General features: G+C 44.2%; 1 protein-coding gene across 16 annotated transcripts in view; it reads right to left on the bottom strand.

Annotated features, from left to right (window-relative positions):
- Positions 1-18,275, bottom strand: part of OSBPL6 (oxysterol binding protein like 6) — a 137,366-nt gene that overhangs the window by 63,265 nt on the left and 55,826 nt on the right. For 7 of the 16 annotated variants that reach the window (XM_084814553.1, XM_084814560.1, XM_084814606.1 and 4 more), the window contains 2 exons: positions 13,688-13,945; positions 8,834-8,929 (listed from right to left, as the gene is read on the bottom strand). In XM_084814553.1, the coding sequence (XP_084670679.1) occupies positions 8,834-8,929; positions 13,688-13,789 (198 nt within the window). In that variant the 5' untranslated portion in view covers positions 13,790-13,945. The remainder of the gene's footprint in view (positions 1-8,833; positions 8,930-13,687; positions 13,946-18,275) is intronic. The other 9 variants (XM_084814578.1, XM_084814638.1, XM_084814544.1 and 6 more) reach the window with 2 other exon arrangements.

Below are 18,275 nucleotides of genomic sequence, written 5' to 3'. Positions count from 1 at the left end.
TGAGCAGGGGGTTGGACTCGATGGCCTTGTAGGCCCCTTCCAGCCCTACTATTCTATGATTCTAAATGAACTTCGATGGTTGAGCCCATGTCACCACACTACAAAGTTTCAGGAGAAATATTCCTCTGAGGAAGCCTAATGAAGAGGCCACAGCTCTGGTAGAGTGACCCCGTGCTTGAAGGAGAGTCAGAAGGTGTGCTAGTTGATTGGTGAGAAGTATGGTGGAGACCATCCATTTCGCTAGGTGCTGTGTAGACGCTGGTCGATCTTTTCTAGGTCCAGAGTGACAAATACAAAGATGAGTAGTCTTTCTAAAGGAGGATGTCCTAGAAATGTAGAACACTAGCATACTTTCAATGTCTAGAAATTCTAACTTCACCTCCACAGGGGAAGAAGTTTGAGGAAGGAACACCGGTAATACAATATCTTGGGTCAGGTGGAATTAAGAGATGACTTTTGGCAGAAAGGAGCAGTCAGGTCTGAGAACAACCTTATCTTTATGGAAGATGAGAAAGGGTAGGTCGTGTCTAAGAGCACATAATTTATTTGCTTGACACGCTGATGTAATGGCTACAAGGAAGACCACCTTCATGGTGAGAAGTCGTAGATCAGTTGTGGCCAGAGGCTCAAATGGTTTAGCTGTTAGCAGAACTAATTCAACCAAGAAACTCCATAGTGGAACTGGAGGAGAAGACAGCCGGTAAAGGTTAGCGAGACCTTTAATAAAGCATTTAACTTGTGGGTGAGAAAAGATGGAAGATCCGTTGATGTTGCTATGGTTGGTAGAGATTGCTGCTAAATATGCTTTGATGGATGAGAGGGCCAGGCCCTTAGTTTTTAGAGAGAGGAGGAACTCCAGGATAGCCAGCAGACTGCAGGTCAATGGGTCTTGTCGAGTAGGGGCCAGGAAAGCCGCAAAGCATTTCCATTTGGCAGCATACGAAGCCTGGGTGGAAGCTGTTACTACCTTTAATACTTGGTCAGAGAATGCAAGTGGTGCATTATCTTCCAGGCTGTGAAATGGAGAGATCCCAGGTCTGGGAGCCTGATTCTCCAGTCGCTCATTGAGAGGAGATCTGGAAGGCAGGGAGATGGAAGAAGGTGCAGTCTGACAGAACAAGACTCACGCACCAGGCCTGTCTTGGCCGCTATGGTGTTATCAAGATGCAGTGAGCTGCATCATCTTGGATTTTATTCACCACACAGGTGATTAGAGGAAACAGGAGGAAAGTGTAAGTTAGTACGTCTCCCCAGTGAATCATAAAGGTACTGCTGAGAGTGCCCAGGCTGTGACCCGCTCTGCTACAGAAAGAAGAACATTTCGCTGTTGAAGCCATGGCGAACAGGTCAATCATGGGGGTACCCCAGGTGTTGAAGAGTGTTTGGGTGACGCTTGGAGAGTGTCCCCAATCATGTGGAGAAGTTCCTGATCTGCTAAGAGAGTCAGCAAGGGTATTAGACATCCCCACCAGATGTATGGCAATGGGGGTAATGCATCAAAGAAAGCTCCAGTCCCAGAAGTTGAGAGTGAGGTTGAGAAGAGGTGGAGATCTTGTCCCTCTTTGCTTGTTGACATAAAAAACAACAGTAGTGTTGTCTGTAGAAATTTGGACAGAACGCCCCAGAGAAAGGGTTCAAAATTTGCCTACTGCAAGGAGCTCGATCTGATTGATGTGTAACGCTCGCTCCTGAGAAGACCATGTCCTTTGTGAGTGGCAGTGAGCTCCCCAGCCCTGGAGAAATGCGTCCATTTCTGAGAGGCAGGGAGTTCGAAAGGTCATTCCTCTTAGGAGATGTGCTAGGATAGTCTACCAGTGAAGGGAGCATCAGACCGAGTCGGGGAGACTGAAGAGATGGTTTCCGGGGTCTATGGCTGGATCGAAGACTTGAAGGAGCCAAGAATGGAGAGGTTTCATACAGAGTTGAGCTAATGTGTGACTGCAGTGGTAGAGGCCATGAGATGCTGAATGGTGCATGCTCAACAGGAAGGGGTAGCGTACAGATCCCCCCGAGGTATCGCAGCAGATCTGCTCTGTCCATTGGCAAGTATGTGTGAGCTTGAGTGGAATTGAGAAGTTCTCCTATAAACTGTCAAGTCTGAGAAGGCGGCACCATTTTTCTTTGTTGACTTGTAGTCCCAGGGACTTTAAGAGAGAGGGGGCGCTAGTCACATTGGTGGTGAGTTGTAGACGAGAGGGGGCTACAAAGAGCCAGTCGTCGATGTATGGGAATACTACTATGCCTTGGAGTCTTAAGGGTGCCGCAACCACGGCCATAATTTTGTAAATACTTGCAGTGCTGTGGCAAGACCGAAAGGGAGTACTTTGAATTAAAAGAGTTTGCTGCTCAGAGCGATTCTGAGGAATGGACAAGAGGTGGGGGTGTCTGGAGATGTGAAAGTAGGCATCGTGGAGTTCTATTGTTGTGAACCAATCTTCCCGTCTCAGAAGTGGGAAGATGGTGGCAAGCATGGTCATCCTGAATTTTTTTGGTCAGATGAAGCTGTTGACATCTTGGAGGTCCAATCTAGGATGGAGACTGCCATCTTTTTTGGGAAACCGTGAAATACCTGGGGGAAAAAATTGGTAGTTTTTTGAGGGGACGGGAGTTTTTCTACTGTGCCTTTGTTTAGCAGGGCTGAGATTTCTTCCTGAAGGACCTGAGTGGGACTTGTTGAGTGGAAGATCCCCAAGGGGGGGCATTGTTCAAATTTGATTATACAGCCTTGGGAAATTATGTAAAGAACCCATTTGTCTGTGGTGATGGGCCTCCAGGCTCAGAGAAAAGGTCTGAGTCTGTCTCAAGTAGTCTGGGGGTGGACTATTTGGGGGTAGTCAAATGGGTGTTTAGTTTGATCTGTGTTCCTACCATGGGAGGACTGGTGATATTTGTTCTGAAAAGGCCACTTAAACTGAAGGGAAAAAAAGGATCCCTGTTTGGAGGTTTCGTTCATGGCCAAGTGAGGGTGGCGACGTGGTGGCCATTGGCGTTGCCAGTATGGGCGTGACCGAGTAGTAGAGGTTATTGAGGACTGAGAACCTACTCCCATTCTTCTGGCAGAGGTTTTCATTTTGTGGATGCATTCAAGAATATCATCCATAGACGTACCAAACAGGCCTTCACCATCCTCTATCCTGGCCCTGGGTTCTTGATGAAGGCCCAATGTACGAAGCCAGGTGTGGCATCGGAGAGAGATGGTGACTGCCATTGCTATAAAGCCACAATCTGCCATATCGCAGGCTATGTTGATTTCTTGGCCTGCTAGCCTATGGGCCTCAGTTTGGAAAATCATGACGGGATTTTTAGCGTCATCTAGAAGGTTATGGCAGAAGGTGGCAGCCTTTTCCCAAAAGACTTACTGCTAAGTTGCCATGCAAGCTTTATAATTTGCCATCCAGAGGGACAGTGCTGCAGAGGAGTAGATTCTGCGAACAACGGCATCTCGTTTTCTTCCCTCTCAATCAACAGGGGTTGACACCTGTAGATTCAGGTCTTGTCTGTGGTTTTTGTCTTGTCTTGAATTGAGACGCTTCCATGATTATGGAGTTAGGCATAAGATGCTCAAATAGGAAAGCACTCGTCTTCTTGGACTCTATAAAGATTCTCTGTTTTCTGGAAGTGAGCAAGATGGTTGACACCTTCACCGAGGACTGGTTAATTACATGAAGGAGTGTAGGAAGCATCAGAATGGTGACTGGGGACACCAAGTCAGGCTGCACCCTTTCGAATACAGGATCCAAAACCAGAAGAGAGGGGACCTTTGGCCATTCTGAGGATCTGCTCTACGTAAGGTCTAATATCATCCAATGGAAAAAGAGGATTGGACACTTACCACAGCATCCAGAGACGAGGTAGACACTTGGATGGAAGAAGCAGAAGAGGAATCGGAGCAGTAGTCATCCTGGGCCAAGGAAGGATCATTAGTTGGTGTTTATGTAGGTGGAGGCAGTGAAGGTTGAGTAGGTTGTACCACCGGTGGAGACTATGTCATTGGTGGATCCAGAAGTTTGTTCAGGATTAAAAAGTTAACCAGGAGAGGAGGCCATAGTGATAGCAGCAGGCTTAAAAGATCTGGTACCATATTCGGGTCTGGAAGTTGAGTATCAGATTTCATACCGTGTAGGAGGGTGCACAGTTAGGGACTGGTTTAGGTCACCCTGAACAAGGAGAGTGAGGATGGTGGTGATAGTAGTACTGAAAAGAGTTGGTATTGTAACACTGATAACAATGGCATCTTGGTGAGCCGTCATTGTAATAATAAGGGGTGAGCTGTAGTAGCAAGGACATCTCTGGGCATGTTGTACCAGTGGTGGAGAAAACCCCGGAAGATGCCGAGAAAGTAGGTGAGGCCCATTGGTATCGAGGGGACCTGAGTTTTTCGGGGGCTGATCCTGAGGCTCATAGTAGGGCTCCAATACCCAACCCAGACACTGGATATTGTCTGGGGAGTTACCATCATGGAGTTTCTCTAAGATCAGTGTTGGAGTTCACATAGGCATCTGTGGCAGCGATGCAGCCGGCGGTAGCTGAGCTGGTGCCGGAGTAGGCTCAGGTTCAGGTGTCAAATCCCAGCCAATGAACTGCTGTTTGCTTTTTCAGACCCGAGGCCCGAGGATTAGCGAGTTGCTTATTTCAGGATTTGATCTGTTTTACCTGCTCGGGATCGAGCGTCAGCGCCAAAGGGCTGGTCTCAAGCTGCTGGTCCAGGGGGGCTGCTGAAGGAGTCAGTACTGGACAGGCTGAGGTTCCCAACAGTGGGGACAATTGCCTTGGAAGCGTTATCCATAATGTGGAAGCAGCTGTGAGGTAGCCAGACGAGGCTTCTTGCAGACAGAGGCTGAGGTGGTATGTAGAGGCCGATTGAGGGAGGCTGAGTCCACCACCTTGGGAGCTTGCTCCCAGAGGAGGACACAAAGGTGCACCATCCTGTTTCTACTGGCCTGCTTAGTGACGGCTCTGCAATGAACATAGGAGTTGTCATTGTGTGCCTCTCTGAGAAAGAGGATGCAGTTGGAATGCCCGCTGATGAGCAGAATTTTCCCACCGTACCAAGTGCAATGTTTGAAGAAGGCCTTGGAGGCCATGCACCCAAGGGGAAGAATAGAAGAAGAAAAACTCAGAGAAGATAGGATAGTAAGAGAGAAAGAGAGAGAGAGAGAGAGAGAGGAAGGAAGGAAGGAAGGAAGGAAGGAAGGAAGGAAGGAAGGAGAGAGGCTCTGTTCAGTGTCTCAAAGGAGCAAAACACTATTTTGTTTTGTTGGATACAAAACAGATGTTCTTTTGTATCCAGTTCCAGATGTTCTTTTGTATCCTACAAATGTTGCCAGTTGCTGTGGGAGACGAAAAGGAACCGAGAGGCAAGCAGGAGCCACACCCAGAGTGTGCGCAGAAGAGGTGGGTGGGGCTCCCACCTAAAGCTCTGTTTAGCTCTAGAATGTTCCAAATGACTGTTTTCAAGCACATAACCCTATATGTGTGAGTTACAGAGACCACAGAGAAGAACTATACATAACATAGGGATCCTCAAGTTGAATTTTCACCCTCTTCCCCCATTACAGGTAGGAATGCTTCAGTGTTATGATGTCATAACACTGAACATTTCTCTGCAGCCAATGATGTGGAGTGAAGGGCATGAAAATGCACACTGTGATAATGTCATGACAAAGGTTAAATATTCCTAAATATGGCAATCACCTAACCCGCTGCCCCACCCCACCCTTCATGGTTTGGTTCTGATGCTCTAATTGTTATCAATCACATGATTAGAACATCTATGCATTACTGGTGTGACGTGGTGCTAGACCATAGAGATAGGGTGGTGTGTGTTTTTTGGCTGCAACGATGTCGTAACATATGAACTGTGCCTAAGCTAAAAGGTTTCTCATTACATATTTTGATAATCTAAGGTTTTGAGGTTCGGTCCAATGCTATAATTCCACTGACAGAAGTAGTTCTGTCAGAGGAATGGGGGGTGGATTCCTTCCCTCCACCCTGGCACCTTCAACATCTGCTCTGGAGGGCTGGGAAACCCTTCAGAGCAGATTGTTGGGCAACCTGGAGGGCTGCAGAGGGGAGGAGAGAGGGAGAAAGTCCCACTGCAACTGGATTTAACCATTTGTATCCTCAAAATCACATGCATGAAAAATTATGACTACTCACAAAAAATGAATACAAATGAAATAAAGAATTAAAAGGTTGGCAGTGTTCAATGAAGCAGCCAGAACTGACTGTCAGCTCATGACCTCCCATCTATGTTTGTGATCAGTATTTAGAATGCAACAATAATTAGTTTTATAAACTAATTATGCTTTGTGTGAATTTTACAGGCTAATTATGCCTTTATTGTTGGTTAAACTTGCAGTTGTTCAGTTTCATTTAATTTGCTTTTGTTATTTTATTATGGAAGAGACTAAAACAAGAACACAGCATTGATAGTCTCTGCTCAATTTGTTCCTTCCAAGACAAGAATATATGGGGAAAGTAGTTGTGACCACTTTTCTAATACTGATGAGAACTAGACTTTCAAACCTTGAGAACATTATATATTTATTTTATTTATGTTGACATTTTAACTAACTTCTTTCAAGGATTCAAAGTAGCTTATAATATATTTTTAAAAAACAGTCATCAAGTATCTATAAAACAATAATCAATAAAATATATATCCTGAAGTAGTAAAGCCACAGGCCCAATCCAGCTCACTTTGGGTGGACTGGAGGGCATGATGAAGTTCCAGATGCAAGACCACGTTCCCAGGGAGTAAGAAATCAGCGGGCAAGGAAAAGACCCAAGGATGAGGTCTATACAACTTCCTTAACTCTCCCTTAAATCAACATACTTCACTTTGGTTAGACCATGCCCTAATTTTCTTGAATTAAGTTCCTTAAACCCCTTTGATAACAAGGCTGTAAACCATTTCCCCTAAATATTCCTTTTGAAGGAATTTCTTGGACTTTCTTGGGGAAGGAGTTTCACAACACAGACACCCCCACTGAAAAGGCCCTGCTCTGTAACCCCCAAACTCTTACTTTCCTAGTAGATGGAACCGAGAGCAGAGCAAGCATCTGAAAAGGCTGCATGATATTTGTCTTTATTTGTGCCCCTCTGCTGCTGAATGCTTCGAAGACAGCACTGCGATCTTGGGGCTGGGAATTGGAGCTCCAACCCCCCTCCCCTTTGCAAGAACCACGCTGGCTGCCTCTCCAAGCTCAGGAATGCAACCTGGGGGGGGGAAGGGGGCGTATCGGTGGGCAGGGCGGGGAGGAGACTGGAGAGGCCAGGATACGAGTTGTCCTGAGGCCTCTCCAGCCTCCTTCCCTCCCCCTCCAAGATGCTTTCACTAGAAAGACAAAAAAAGCCCGACTACTGAAAATGCAGTGGGGGAGAACAGGGAGGTGAAGATTGCCTCCACCGCTCCTCCTGCCCTGCATAGGATGACCGTAAGCCTTCCAGTTCAGAGGCTTACGATAATCACAATAGGATTGCGCCCTTAGAACACTACTTACTGTGCCTACGTTATAAAGGATACCTCCTATGTCTTGATACGATTAGCCTAAATAAGTGAAGGTTAATGGGTGGATATTTTAATTCAATGGCCCGTTCCAAAGATTCTCACTTTCAGAATCACTTATTATGCATACTACTGCTTCACATGGTGACCTGCATGTATGTAGCTACCAAGTAAATGCTTAGCTCAGTCAGCTTTCCAGCACTGCCCACCCAGTTGGAGGGACAGGAGGATAAGGGGGCTGCATTCTTCCTTTCCACATAAGGGGTTGGATCCAGCCCCCATGCGAGTGGCAGTCTGCTCACACAAGGGGACTTCCCCATCCTCTCCTCCCCTGCAAGCACCCCAAATCTGCTCCGGAAGGTCCCCCAACCCTCTGAATTGGATTTCAGGAGGCACAGGGGACTGAGGAAGGGGAAATCAGTCAGCCAGTGATTCCCTTCCACTGGTGGAACGACACTAGTGGATACACGCCAAGACTGGCACTGTCAACAGTGACCAAGATGGCTATCTGTCAGGTGACCATATGTAGACTCACTTCAGAATAAAGTGCTGAGTTTCCCTTAAAAAAACCCCTTTCCTTACATGGAATCCAATCCAGCAAACAGATCCAGGACATAACCGGCTTCCATGTGGAGATAGGCTTTGTTGGATCAATGTGAAAATGTATAAATAGTAACCTAAAAACAGGATTGTATCCAATTGTGGTCACTCTGTTGTCAGAAGGTGTCTGTCAGCAGAACAGGGAGGGAGGCAATTTTCAGTAATTCCCTCTCCCCTTAGCCTCCCAAATCTCCTCTGAAGGGTTAGGAATCAGCAAAAATTGCCTTCCTCCCTGTTCTGCTGTCAAACGCCTTCTGTTAGCTGGGTGATCATAATTGGATACGACCCATATAGTGTTTGGGTTGCAGCAACTTGGTTATTCACTACTGTTTATTTCTAAACCCTGATGACTCCATTTCTCCAAGGTCTTGGTGCTCTGTACCTTAAAACACAATGAGTCAGCATATCCAGGTCATTACTGCACTACAAACAACAAAAAAACCTTGCTTTTTTAGAAAGATGGGTCCTCATTAAAATTGCTTAAAGATTTACATTTTCCACTCCATTTCCAAACTACTCTCATCTTTTTTTAAAGCATAAAGACTGGGGTCCTCCTTAGGTATTAATATGAACTACGTTAATGCTGATGATTCATCTCCTCAATAGAGGCAGCTAACCAGCAGCAGACCAATGCATATAGTTTCATATACAGGAGTTCCACATTAAATATGCCCATCTATTGTCCACTCGAACCATTGATGAAGACACCATGACCATACTTACTTTAGATATAGTGACTGGTTCATTTTCTAGCAATTGTTTGCTAATTACCAGATCTGTGCTCCCAGAAGAAATATTCCGCTCTAATACATGGCTACTCTAAAGTAAACAGAAACAAAAGTGGAGTAAATGCTTTGTCACGGAAAATATATTTTCCACCTACAAAACTGCCATAGTTTACAGAAATGCACCATTTCCCAGAAACAATTGAACCATGTAATCAAAGTCAGTTTTCTTCATTATAATTCAGGAATTTCAAAACTAATAATCCTAATGTATTTCATATTTTAACACCATCTCATAGCTGTGAAGACCTGTGCAAATGTTAAATACACCACCCAAGAGTCACAAGACAATATATTGCCGTTACCCTATGATTAACTGCCTCATATATCTTCGGATGGAAAGGCAAAATGTAAATTCACTCAAATAAATAAATGGAATAAATAGACAGGAATATATGATATAGTTGCATTTTGTTGCATTATTTCATCTAATAACTTTCAATTTCAACAGTTTTTTCTTCCGTCTTCCTATGGTGCCTCCTTTTTTAACTTTATGTTAGCTTTATTCCCACATCAAACAAACAAACAACAAACAGGCAAACTTAAAAGTCATTTGTGTACCCTCAAATTTCTTCTTTATTTGGTTCCCTGCAAAAAAGCATGATACAACCATTCATCATATTCCGATATCTGCTCTCCATTATATCCCTGTTGGGGTATTCCTCCTCCTGTGATTAACAACTGCACAAGGGGGGGGGGGAAGGGAGCTGCACACGTTGGGCCTACACTAGTGTGTCCCCCACAGGCACCATCCATACATGAGGGGGCACATCTGTAGTGCAGAGCCTGCTCTTTGCATGTAGGCTCCCCTTGCGTTGTGGAACCCTGAGCAATCAGGCTTCCACATCACAGAGGGAACGTACACACGTATGTTCCCTCAAAGATGTCCCCCACCAACACGCAGACAGTGGAAGGCACAGCCAGTGGGGATGTGCGGTGGGGGCAAGGCCAACAAGTGCAGCGCAACTCTGCCCATCATGTGATTGCTAACTGAATGAGAAGGAATGCCCAGGTGATCTCAAGATCTGTTATAAGCTCTTAGGATTTCATCAAGAAGAACAAAAAATCATGCTTTTCCCTATCTTGCTATAAGTGTGTTACTACTTATCATTCTGCATATCTGTTCGTAGATAGTGTCTCATGCATTGGTACAATACAGAAATGTGCTAAGTTGCCATAAATATTTTTGACCTCTTTTTACTGTATTATACAGACACACATGCACGCACACACACATATATGCACATGCATGCATTCAGCAGCATAACAGAAATCTCAGTATGTATTTCTGCAACTGTTTCCTCAAGAGGCTGTAACTGCACAATACTTGTACTATGGAAATGTCAAGTACACAGGAGAAGTTACTTGAACCCTCTGTTCTTTTAAACCCCTAATTTTATAACATAGATGCCATTTTGACATGGAACAGGTGGATCTTCTTAAAGGAAAGCATCCTTAGAAAATAAAATGCTGCAGAAATATATCATGAATTCAAGAATATATCTTTCAGAAGAGGACCTGCTAATCTACATGAAGGAATATTAAAAATTTAAAAACACAATAAAACTATATTTTGCCTGTTTAATAGTTCATACCAATTGATTTCCACACAGAGAATCTGATGACAGTTTTGAGTTGGTGTGGACTAAAGGTTTCAATAGTTTTAACCCAAATCAAGGAAATAAAGGAATTAGGAAACTTCAGATATGTATCTCACACACAGCTTGATTTTAATTAGACCAAGTCCTTTTCATATAGTCAAAGTGCATAAACTGAACACACTCAGAGCTTTTTGGCAGGTTTCCTTATCATGCATACATAGAGTTCGTATGCAGAAAGGGAATGTACACACAGTCTAGTGGACATGCATTCTCAGGCTGATGAACTGAAAACAACAGATTAAGGGTGCAATCCTATGCATGGTTAGACAGAAAAAAGTCCTACAACTCCCAGCATGCCCCAGCCAGCCATGTTGTAGGGAGTTGTAGCACTTTTTCTGTCCAGACATGCATAGGATTGTGCGCCCTAAGTAAATTATCAGGTATAAAAGAAAAATATTATCTATGGCAACCAGAATTCCAATTCTCAGCACAGTGGCTATGATTCAGCAAAGTAACACAGGCAAAACATTACACACAATGGAGCTGTTTGCATGACACAACAGCCCACGGTGGGTCATTTAACCCATGCTAAGGCTGTGGTGTGTGTAGCTACCATTTTGAACACGCAACCCCCACTTGGGGGTTATGACATGCAAACCCAGTGAGTGAGGGTTATGCAAGGATTAAACAACCATGTTTTAGGGTCTGTTTTAGAGTTATGTGAGAGTTGTTCAATGACAAACCCCGAGCCGGGCTTGCATATGCAATCCACAACAAGCCATGGCATGTCGTTCAAACCCGGTCAACATGGCAATCTTCCATCCAGAACCACCAAATCCCTGACTGCAATTATAACTGTGTTTGGTTGCTGGGACAGGGAAAGGCATTTGTAGTACTATTGCCATTATGAATGGAGAAGAGAAGAGAAGAGAAGAGAAGAGAAGAGAAGAGAAGAGAAAAGAGAAGATATGAAGGCCTAGTTTCCTGACCAAAATGCTCACTCTTTTTTCTTCTCTTCTGTAGGGAAAAATTAGAAGCCTATTCTCCCATCCTGCTTGAGACAAAATAGGACTGAAGATAAGCCACTCTTCCTCCACTCTTCCTCGTTTTGGGGGTGGGTGGGTTAATAAGTACGTAACTCCCATCCTGCTTTTGACTCAGAAGAGGGAAGGAATGAGTGCTTTGCTCCCATCTGGCTTGCTGTATCACTGTGATTACCCATTCTATAACTGAATTGTGGGTAGTCAAGTTGTACAGTTGAAATAGTCACAATGACTATGCATGAATTCTGGTACTAATTATTGTTTCAAGTTTTGTGGGACGAAAAAAACATTTAGCAAATACTGGAAAATTCAGGATAAAGTACAGAATAAAGCCAAGCATTAATATGAAAGTTATATAATGTTTCTTAGTAGGGAAAGCTATATTGAATTTATATGGGAACATCTATATCTGTATCTATATAGAATATATTGAAACCGGCATCCCTCTCCCACACAAACATTCAGTGGCTTGGATCCTAAGATAAAGTTCATGGGGGTCCACCCAGTTTGGGGCAAATCTCCCTTCCCCCATCACCCCCCACCCCCCATCCCACATTGTTCAAGAGTGGCCCCCAAACCTCCAGAGCTTTTGTAGCAGGGGTGAAGGTGAATGCAAGGGAAAAGAGGTGACAGGTAACATTCTTTTTGTGAGCTTCCTTAAAGTTAACTTATCTTACAATGGCAGCCAATGTCTGTTGAGCAAGATAAGAAGACTACAGTACAAATAAACTCACACCCTATATCTTCAGTTAACATTTTCACTTCCAAAGAACAGAAAATCCACACAACCTTTAAAAACTTCTCTTTGTCTTTTCTCTCCCTGATTCTATTTTTAGTTATCATGTTCACCATTTTATTTTCTTAAAATGACCAAATCTCACTAGCTGGCTTTTACCCAACTTGAGTTTCTCAGTTCTCTCACACATACTTGGTTTCCACTATCAATCATGTGTTGCTTTTGGGCCCCAGAACCCATATGTAAAATCTATTAATCCCCTCTTATTCTATATTATTTTCTTTCTTTGTTTCTCATAGGTGCTGGTAAGTTATCACAATCATCATTCATCATCCATTCACTGAAGTGGTTACATTTGGGTCTGGGCCATACCACTTCTGACTGTAAGTGGAGGTTCATATGGATAAATGCTCTTCCATATAAAAAGTCCTTCCAGACAGAAAATAACATCAAGGACGCAAGTTCTATCCTAACCTCATCCCTTACATATGAGAGGTGGGCAAGATGTGGCCCGAGGGCCTCCCATGGCTTCCCAGAGGCTGCCTGCCTAGCCCGACATGGGTACTCTGGCCCCCAAGGGGTACCTGCCACCACAGCTGGCCCCTGTGCATGCTGCTGCCCCCACTACACAGGGCATATGAAGAGATTCTTCCACACACGCCCTGTGTGGCAGCCAAACTGGACTTCTGCCAGGCTGCCAATCAGTTGTTTGTGAGGAGCCCAATTCTGCTGGGAAACAGCTGTGCAAGAAGGACTTTCCTGATGCGTCTGTTTTAAAGCAGAATCTGCTTGTACTGGAAAAGGGGGACCACGAGAAGAGTTACCCCCGCATGCTTTCTTTCCCAGCATGAATGCTGTGAAAATAGTGAGGTTAAAGCCTCTTCCTCCTCCCAGGAATCAAGATCCATGTTGCTGGCATGGGCAGTGGGGGAGGACACTTCACTTGGCTCCCACCAGGCTCCCTGGCCCTCCTGATTTTTATTTTATTTTTTTAGATTTGTAATTGTTTTTAAATGTTTTTTTAGAACTGGGAGGCTGGCATGCTGCAAAATGACACGCTAGCCTCCAGCCCCATCTTATTTATAAGAATGCTTCTCGGCTCCATGTGGGCCCCAGAGGCATTCTGAGAAAATAAAAATGGTGCATGGCTGCAGCCCAGCATGTCCAGACACCCAGAATAAAGAAAACTGGGTGGTTGTGTTAGGGTGTGTCCACGGGAGGCGGGGGGGGGCTTCAGGGAGGTGGCAGGGACCATCGGGGGGGTAGCGTTGACCTCCAAACTTGCTTTTACAAAGTAGAAATAGAATAGTAGTAAGGTTGGAAGGGGCCTATAAGACCACTGAGTCCAACCCCCTATAAGGAACAATCTAAGGAAATGGGAGGGTTTCAATGTGAAGAAATAGTATACTCACCTGCCTACTGTCCCTCTGAGAAGAGGATGAAGAAGAGGCACTTTTATGAGATGGTGTAGAGGTTTTGTGAGCAGGAGATACACCTTTCTCCTCTGAACTCATCACTGCAGCAAGGTGATCTGCTTTGACAATTAAGACCACATTAATCTCAGTCTTCCATACAAAGAAGGAGCCAAATGTTCTTCAGCATCATTCCAATTCACAGTGTGTCATTTACATGAAAATATAAGATGAATTCAAAAGGCATCCAAGCCAGACCTTGAAAGAGAAGGAAAAAGTTGGAGAGAATGTATATGCTTACACACACATTTATCTATATACTCCATCTATACATATTCCACTATATACCCCTGCATAAACAAAAACAAAACAAAAATGCTGTGGTGTTTATTAATAAAGAGTGTGTGTGTGTATGTGTGTGTGCGCGCGCGCATGCGCACACACATGCATGCATGCGTGTCAGTTAAAGAACATGTAGGAAGCCCAATATCTATGGTAACCATAGCATCTTTTTATCTTCTTCACATATGAATGCCACTGATATGAATGTGACCATTCAGTGTAACCAATGTACGGTCATCTGCCTTACATTCCCAATGCATTTTGGGAAAATGATATTGAGTAACGTAGTTATGATTTGGATTTCGAACTGTGGTGCTGGAGAAGACTCTTACGAGTCCCCTGGACTGCAAGGAAGTCAAATCAGTCCATCCTAAAGGAAATCAACCCTGACTGCTCATTGGAAGGACAGATACTGAAACTGAAGCTCAAATATTTTGGCCACATAATGCGAAGAGAAAACTCTCTGGAAAAGACCCTGATGCTGGGAAAGACTGGAAGGCAAAGGGAGAGAAAGGGACGGCAGAGGATGAGATGGCTAGATAGCATCACCGATGTAATGAATATGGACTTGAGCACGCTCCGGGAGAGAGCGGAGGACAGGAAGGCCTGGCGTGCTATGGTCCATGGGGTCACGAAGAGTCGGACACGACTTAACGACTGAACAACAACAACAACATGAAAAGATTTGGTATGAGCAATTGCCAGAGACGGAATAACAGGCTGGTAGACATGCCAAGGCTTCCTTTGAGCTGCCTTGTATGGATAGTTTACCTTTAAATATGGGAGCCAACTGAGAGCTCCAAAGGGCACGAGTTAGTCAGTTGGCAGTTGTGATTTGACAGTTTGAGCAAACAATACATAAATATGTGTGTTACGTTGTTACAGAGAAGCTCAGCCATAATAGCTTTATGTACTCGTCTAAGGTGTGTGATATTTTTGGTTAGCATCCCAGGAACACAGGAAGCTGCCTTATACTGAGTCAGACCCTGGGTCCATCTAGCCCAGTAGTGTTGACACTTACTGGCAGCAGCTCTCCAGGGTTTCAGGCAGGAATTTTTCCAGCCCTACCTGGAGATGCCAGAGACTAAACCAGGGACCTTCTGCGTGCAAAACAAGCGCTCTATCACACTGAGCCACAGCCCTTTCCACCCTGGCACCTTGGCTAAAGTGGCCATTTTGTTCTGAGAAAGGCAGCAAAAGCAAAAAGCTTGAAGGCTGCTAGGAATGAGAGAGATCTGGATGGTAGCATGGGGGCTATTAACTAAGTGTGTGTCCTCTGAGAACTCTGGACACATACAAATGCCTCTCAACTACCAAGTCACCACCTAAGCCAGACATGAAGGCACCTTTAAATTGGCCCAGTTCAAGGGAAAGTAGGGAGGACACTGACAAGTCTCAGCTCAAGGCGTAATAGTGAGAGGATAATGTTGCCAAATGGGGGTTACGGTCCCTGCCTTTGGTGCTCCTTTTCAGAGCAATTACTTCTCTCGTCTTTCTTTTTCTTTTTCGGTGCTTCTGAATTGCACAAATAGGTTCGTACTTTCTCTTCATATTATTTTTTCCCCATCCTTTGCAAGTAGCCTATGTGCAGTCTTGCCATGTCAATTTCCTAGTAGTTACCTACTGCGCTTCAGCACTTCCCTTGACAGCTGTAACACACAAGGCAATTGACAGGGTGAGATTACACATAGCGAACAGGCTCTTGCGCACTAGCAAAAGGAAAAAAAAGAAGAAAAATTACAATCCCATCAGTGTACTTCCTAAGCACCGGGGATGGGGGGGGGGGGGCAAATGAATGAATTCAGTGCTCTGAAAAGGGGTAGCGATAGGCGTGGGGAGGGGGGAGACATCACTGGTGCGGGAGGAGGGAGGCGACACTGGGGAGATCACAAGGAGCAGCAAGGGCTTTTTTGCTGCTCTTGCCAGATGGATTGGGACAAGCTACGGTGCTGGGTTCAGACATCACAACAAGCCACCCTGAGAACAAGCTACCCTCAACAAGCCTTCTACAAGCCATGAATTCTCAGGGGTTATGCATGGTTAACAAACCATGCTGAATTGTCTGCACCAGGTTCGCATGTCACTGTAAAACACACTGAAACTAACAAGGCTCATAACCCACAGTGCCTTATTGTGTCATGCGAACTCGGCCTCTCTCTCTTACTCTGATACCTAGCCCATGTTTCCATGGCCAGAGTTCCTCCCAAGGTGGCTTACACAATAAAGCCCTGAAGAGTACAAAACCATACAAGAGTGGCTGGGTGACCAGCCAGATGGGCGATTAATAAATTTAATAAATAAAAAAACCCCATACAATGGGTGGTATGCAACAGTGCCCCAGCGCTAGCACTAATGACGTTGCACTAGCATAAACCAATACTTGCATAACATAACCAGCACTTGCTGGGGCAATGGGAAAAAGCACTGATGTGCTGTCAAATTTCAACTCCACCACCAAATTTCATCAGCAAATTGCTGCTTTTTCCTATTGTCCTAGCAAGTGCTAGTTGCATTACACAAGTCCACAACATCATTACAGCTAGTGTTGGGGCACAGTTGGATACTACTCACTGATAAAGCAGCAACATTAGCCCATTAGACTGATAAATATTTATTTTATTTATCCCAATGATTATATGTCAGCATATATGTACACTTAGTACAATTTTTTTTAAAAATTACTCCCATCCTCTTTCACACATACTTGCAAGTTAAACATTGAAAACTGCCAGTTGTGTCATACAATGACCCTTACAAGCTATGGAGTCATGTACATTTTGATAGTACAGTCATATGCTACAATCCTCTGCGATTATACAGAAACATTCCACAATGCATTTACAAATCCATAACTACATGCAAGATTGCATTCATACTGTATAAATGCACTACCTGGGAACCTACTACAAAGATCTCTAACAAAGCTGTTGTTTCAAGATGCTTGTGCTTCTTGATTTAGCACAAATAAAAAATCAATTCCAATGTTTAAAATAGTTGCACCTTAAAAGGTTTGGCATATCAGAGCAAAACAGCAAAATAATAATTTCAGTTCACTGCACTCAAGACCTTATTCAAGAGCTAAAAAGGAAAGGGTTTCAGCTATTTATGGTGAACAGTGGGCATTAAAAACAACTTGCTGACTAGACCTTGGGTAAATGAAAATCTAAAGGATTTTGAAACATCTGAGCTCCATTCAGTTGATTCATGTGGAAAATTTCATTTTTATATTTAGCATTGGCAGTGTGTGTGAGAGAGACAGAGAGGGAGATTTGACACTTTGGCTGTGTCTTAGTATTTTAAAAAGAATTAATGAAGGGTGAAAATCATTGCTAGAACCAGGCATGATACTTTAACATGCTTTAAATGTTTTTAAACATGTTAAAAGCATTTAACAGAAAACAGTATATTTTATTTTAAGGACTGGGGGGGGGGGGCGTTGTTTGGGCAAAGGGAAACAACACTCTATTCTACAGTGGAAAGAACTAAAGGAGAAATGCCCCAAAGCCAGTTATAGCAGTTAGATTATTGGACAAGGACAAGGGAGACCCAGGTTTAAATCCCTACTCAGTGAAGTCACTGGGCCAGTTTGCATGATCAAATAAGACATGGTGGGCTGTGGGGTGGGGTGGCGGCCATTTTGAATATTCAAAATATAGTACAGTTGGGTTTTTTTTTACCAGCTAAGACTCTCCCTCAGATAATCCTGTGACAATGTGCCCTAATATAGGTCGGCAAGCAGGCAGTAAGAGAAGGGGGGGAAATCAGAGTAATAAACATGACATTTGAACTAAAGTGTGTGGCATTTTGTGATGTCAAGGTAGTTAACAGACACACTGAACGGAATGGCAAGAAGGTACTTGACAGTAATTTAGTCCAGCCCGCTTACTGAGGGAACATTATTATATACGTGTGTGTGTGTGTGTGTGTGTGTGTGCGCCCCCCCCCCAAGTTCTGTGTTCAAGCCCCTTGCTTGTACAGCAGTAGTACAAAACATTATAATCCTCTACACAGACACACACGCACACATGGAGTGTGCTTTAGATTCGGATGAATGGAGCTGCTTCGGACAGATTCAAGAGAAGTCTGAATCAAAGTGGGGCTCCTCTGAAGCAAACCAAATCCAAATCTGAACCTCTGTGAAGATCTGGGATTTGGACGGACACAGAAATACATTCAGTGTCCCCCTAAATCTGGATGCATTTCTCCCCAAGCTCTCATTGTCAGCAGCAGCAGTAGTTATATTGCT

This window comes from Heloderma suspectum, chromosome 1, assembly GCF_057233095.1.
Source record: "Heloderma suspectum isolate Gila_16-S chromosome 1, 16-S_ref, whole genome shotgun sequence".
In the NCBI taxonomy this organism is placed as follows: domain Eukaryota; kingdom Metazoa; phylum Chordata; class Lepidosauria; order Squamata; family Helodermatidae; genus Heloderma; species Heloderma suspectum.
This window is presented reverse-complemented; position numbering and strand designations above follow the sequence as displayed.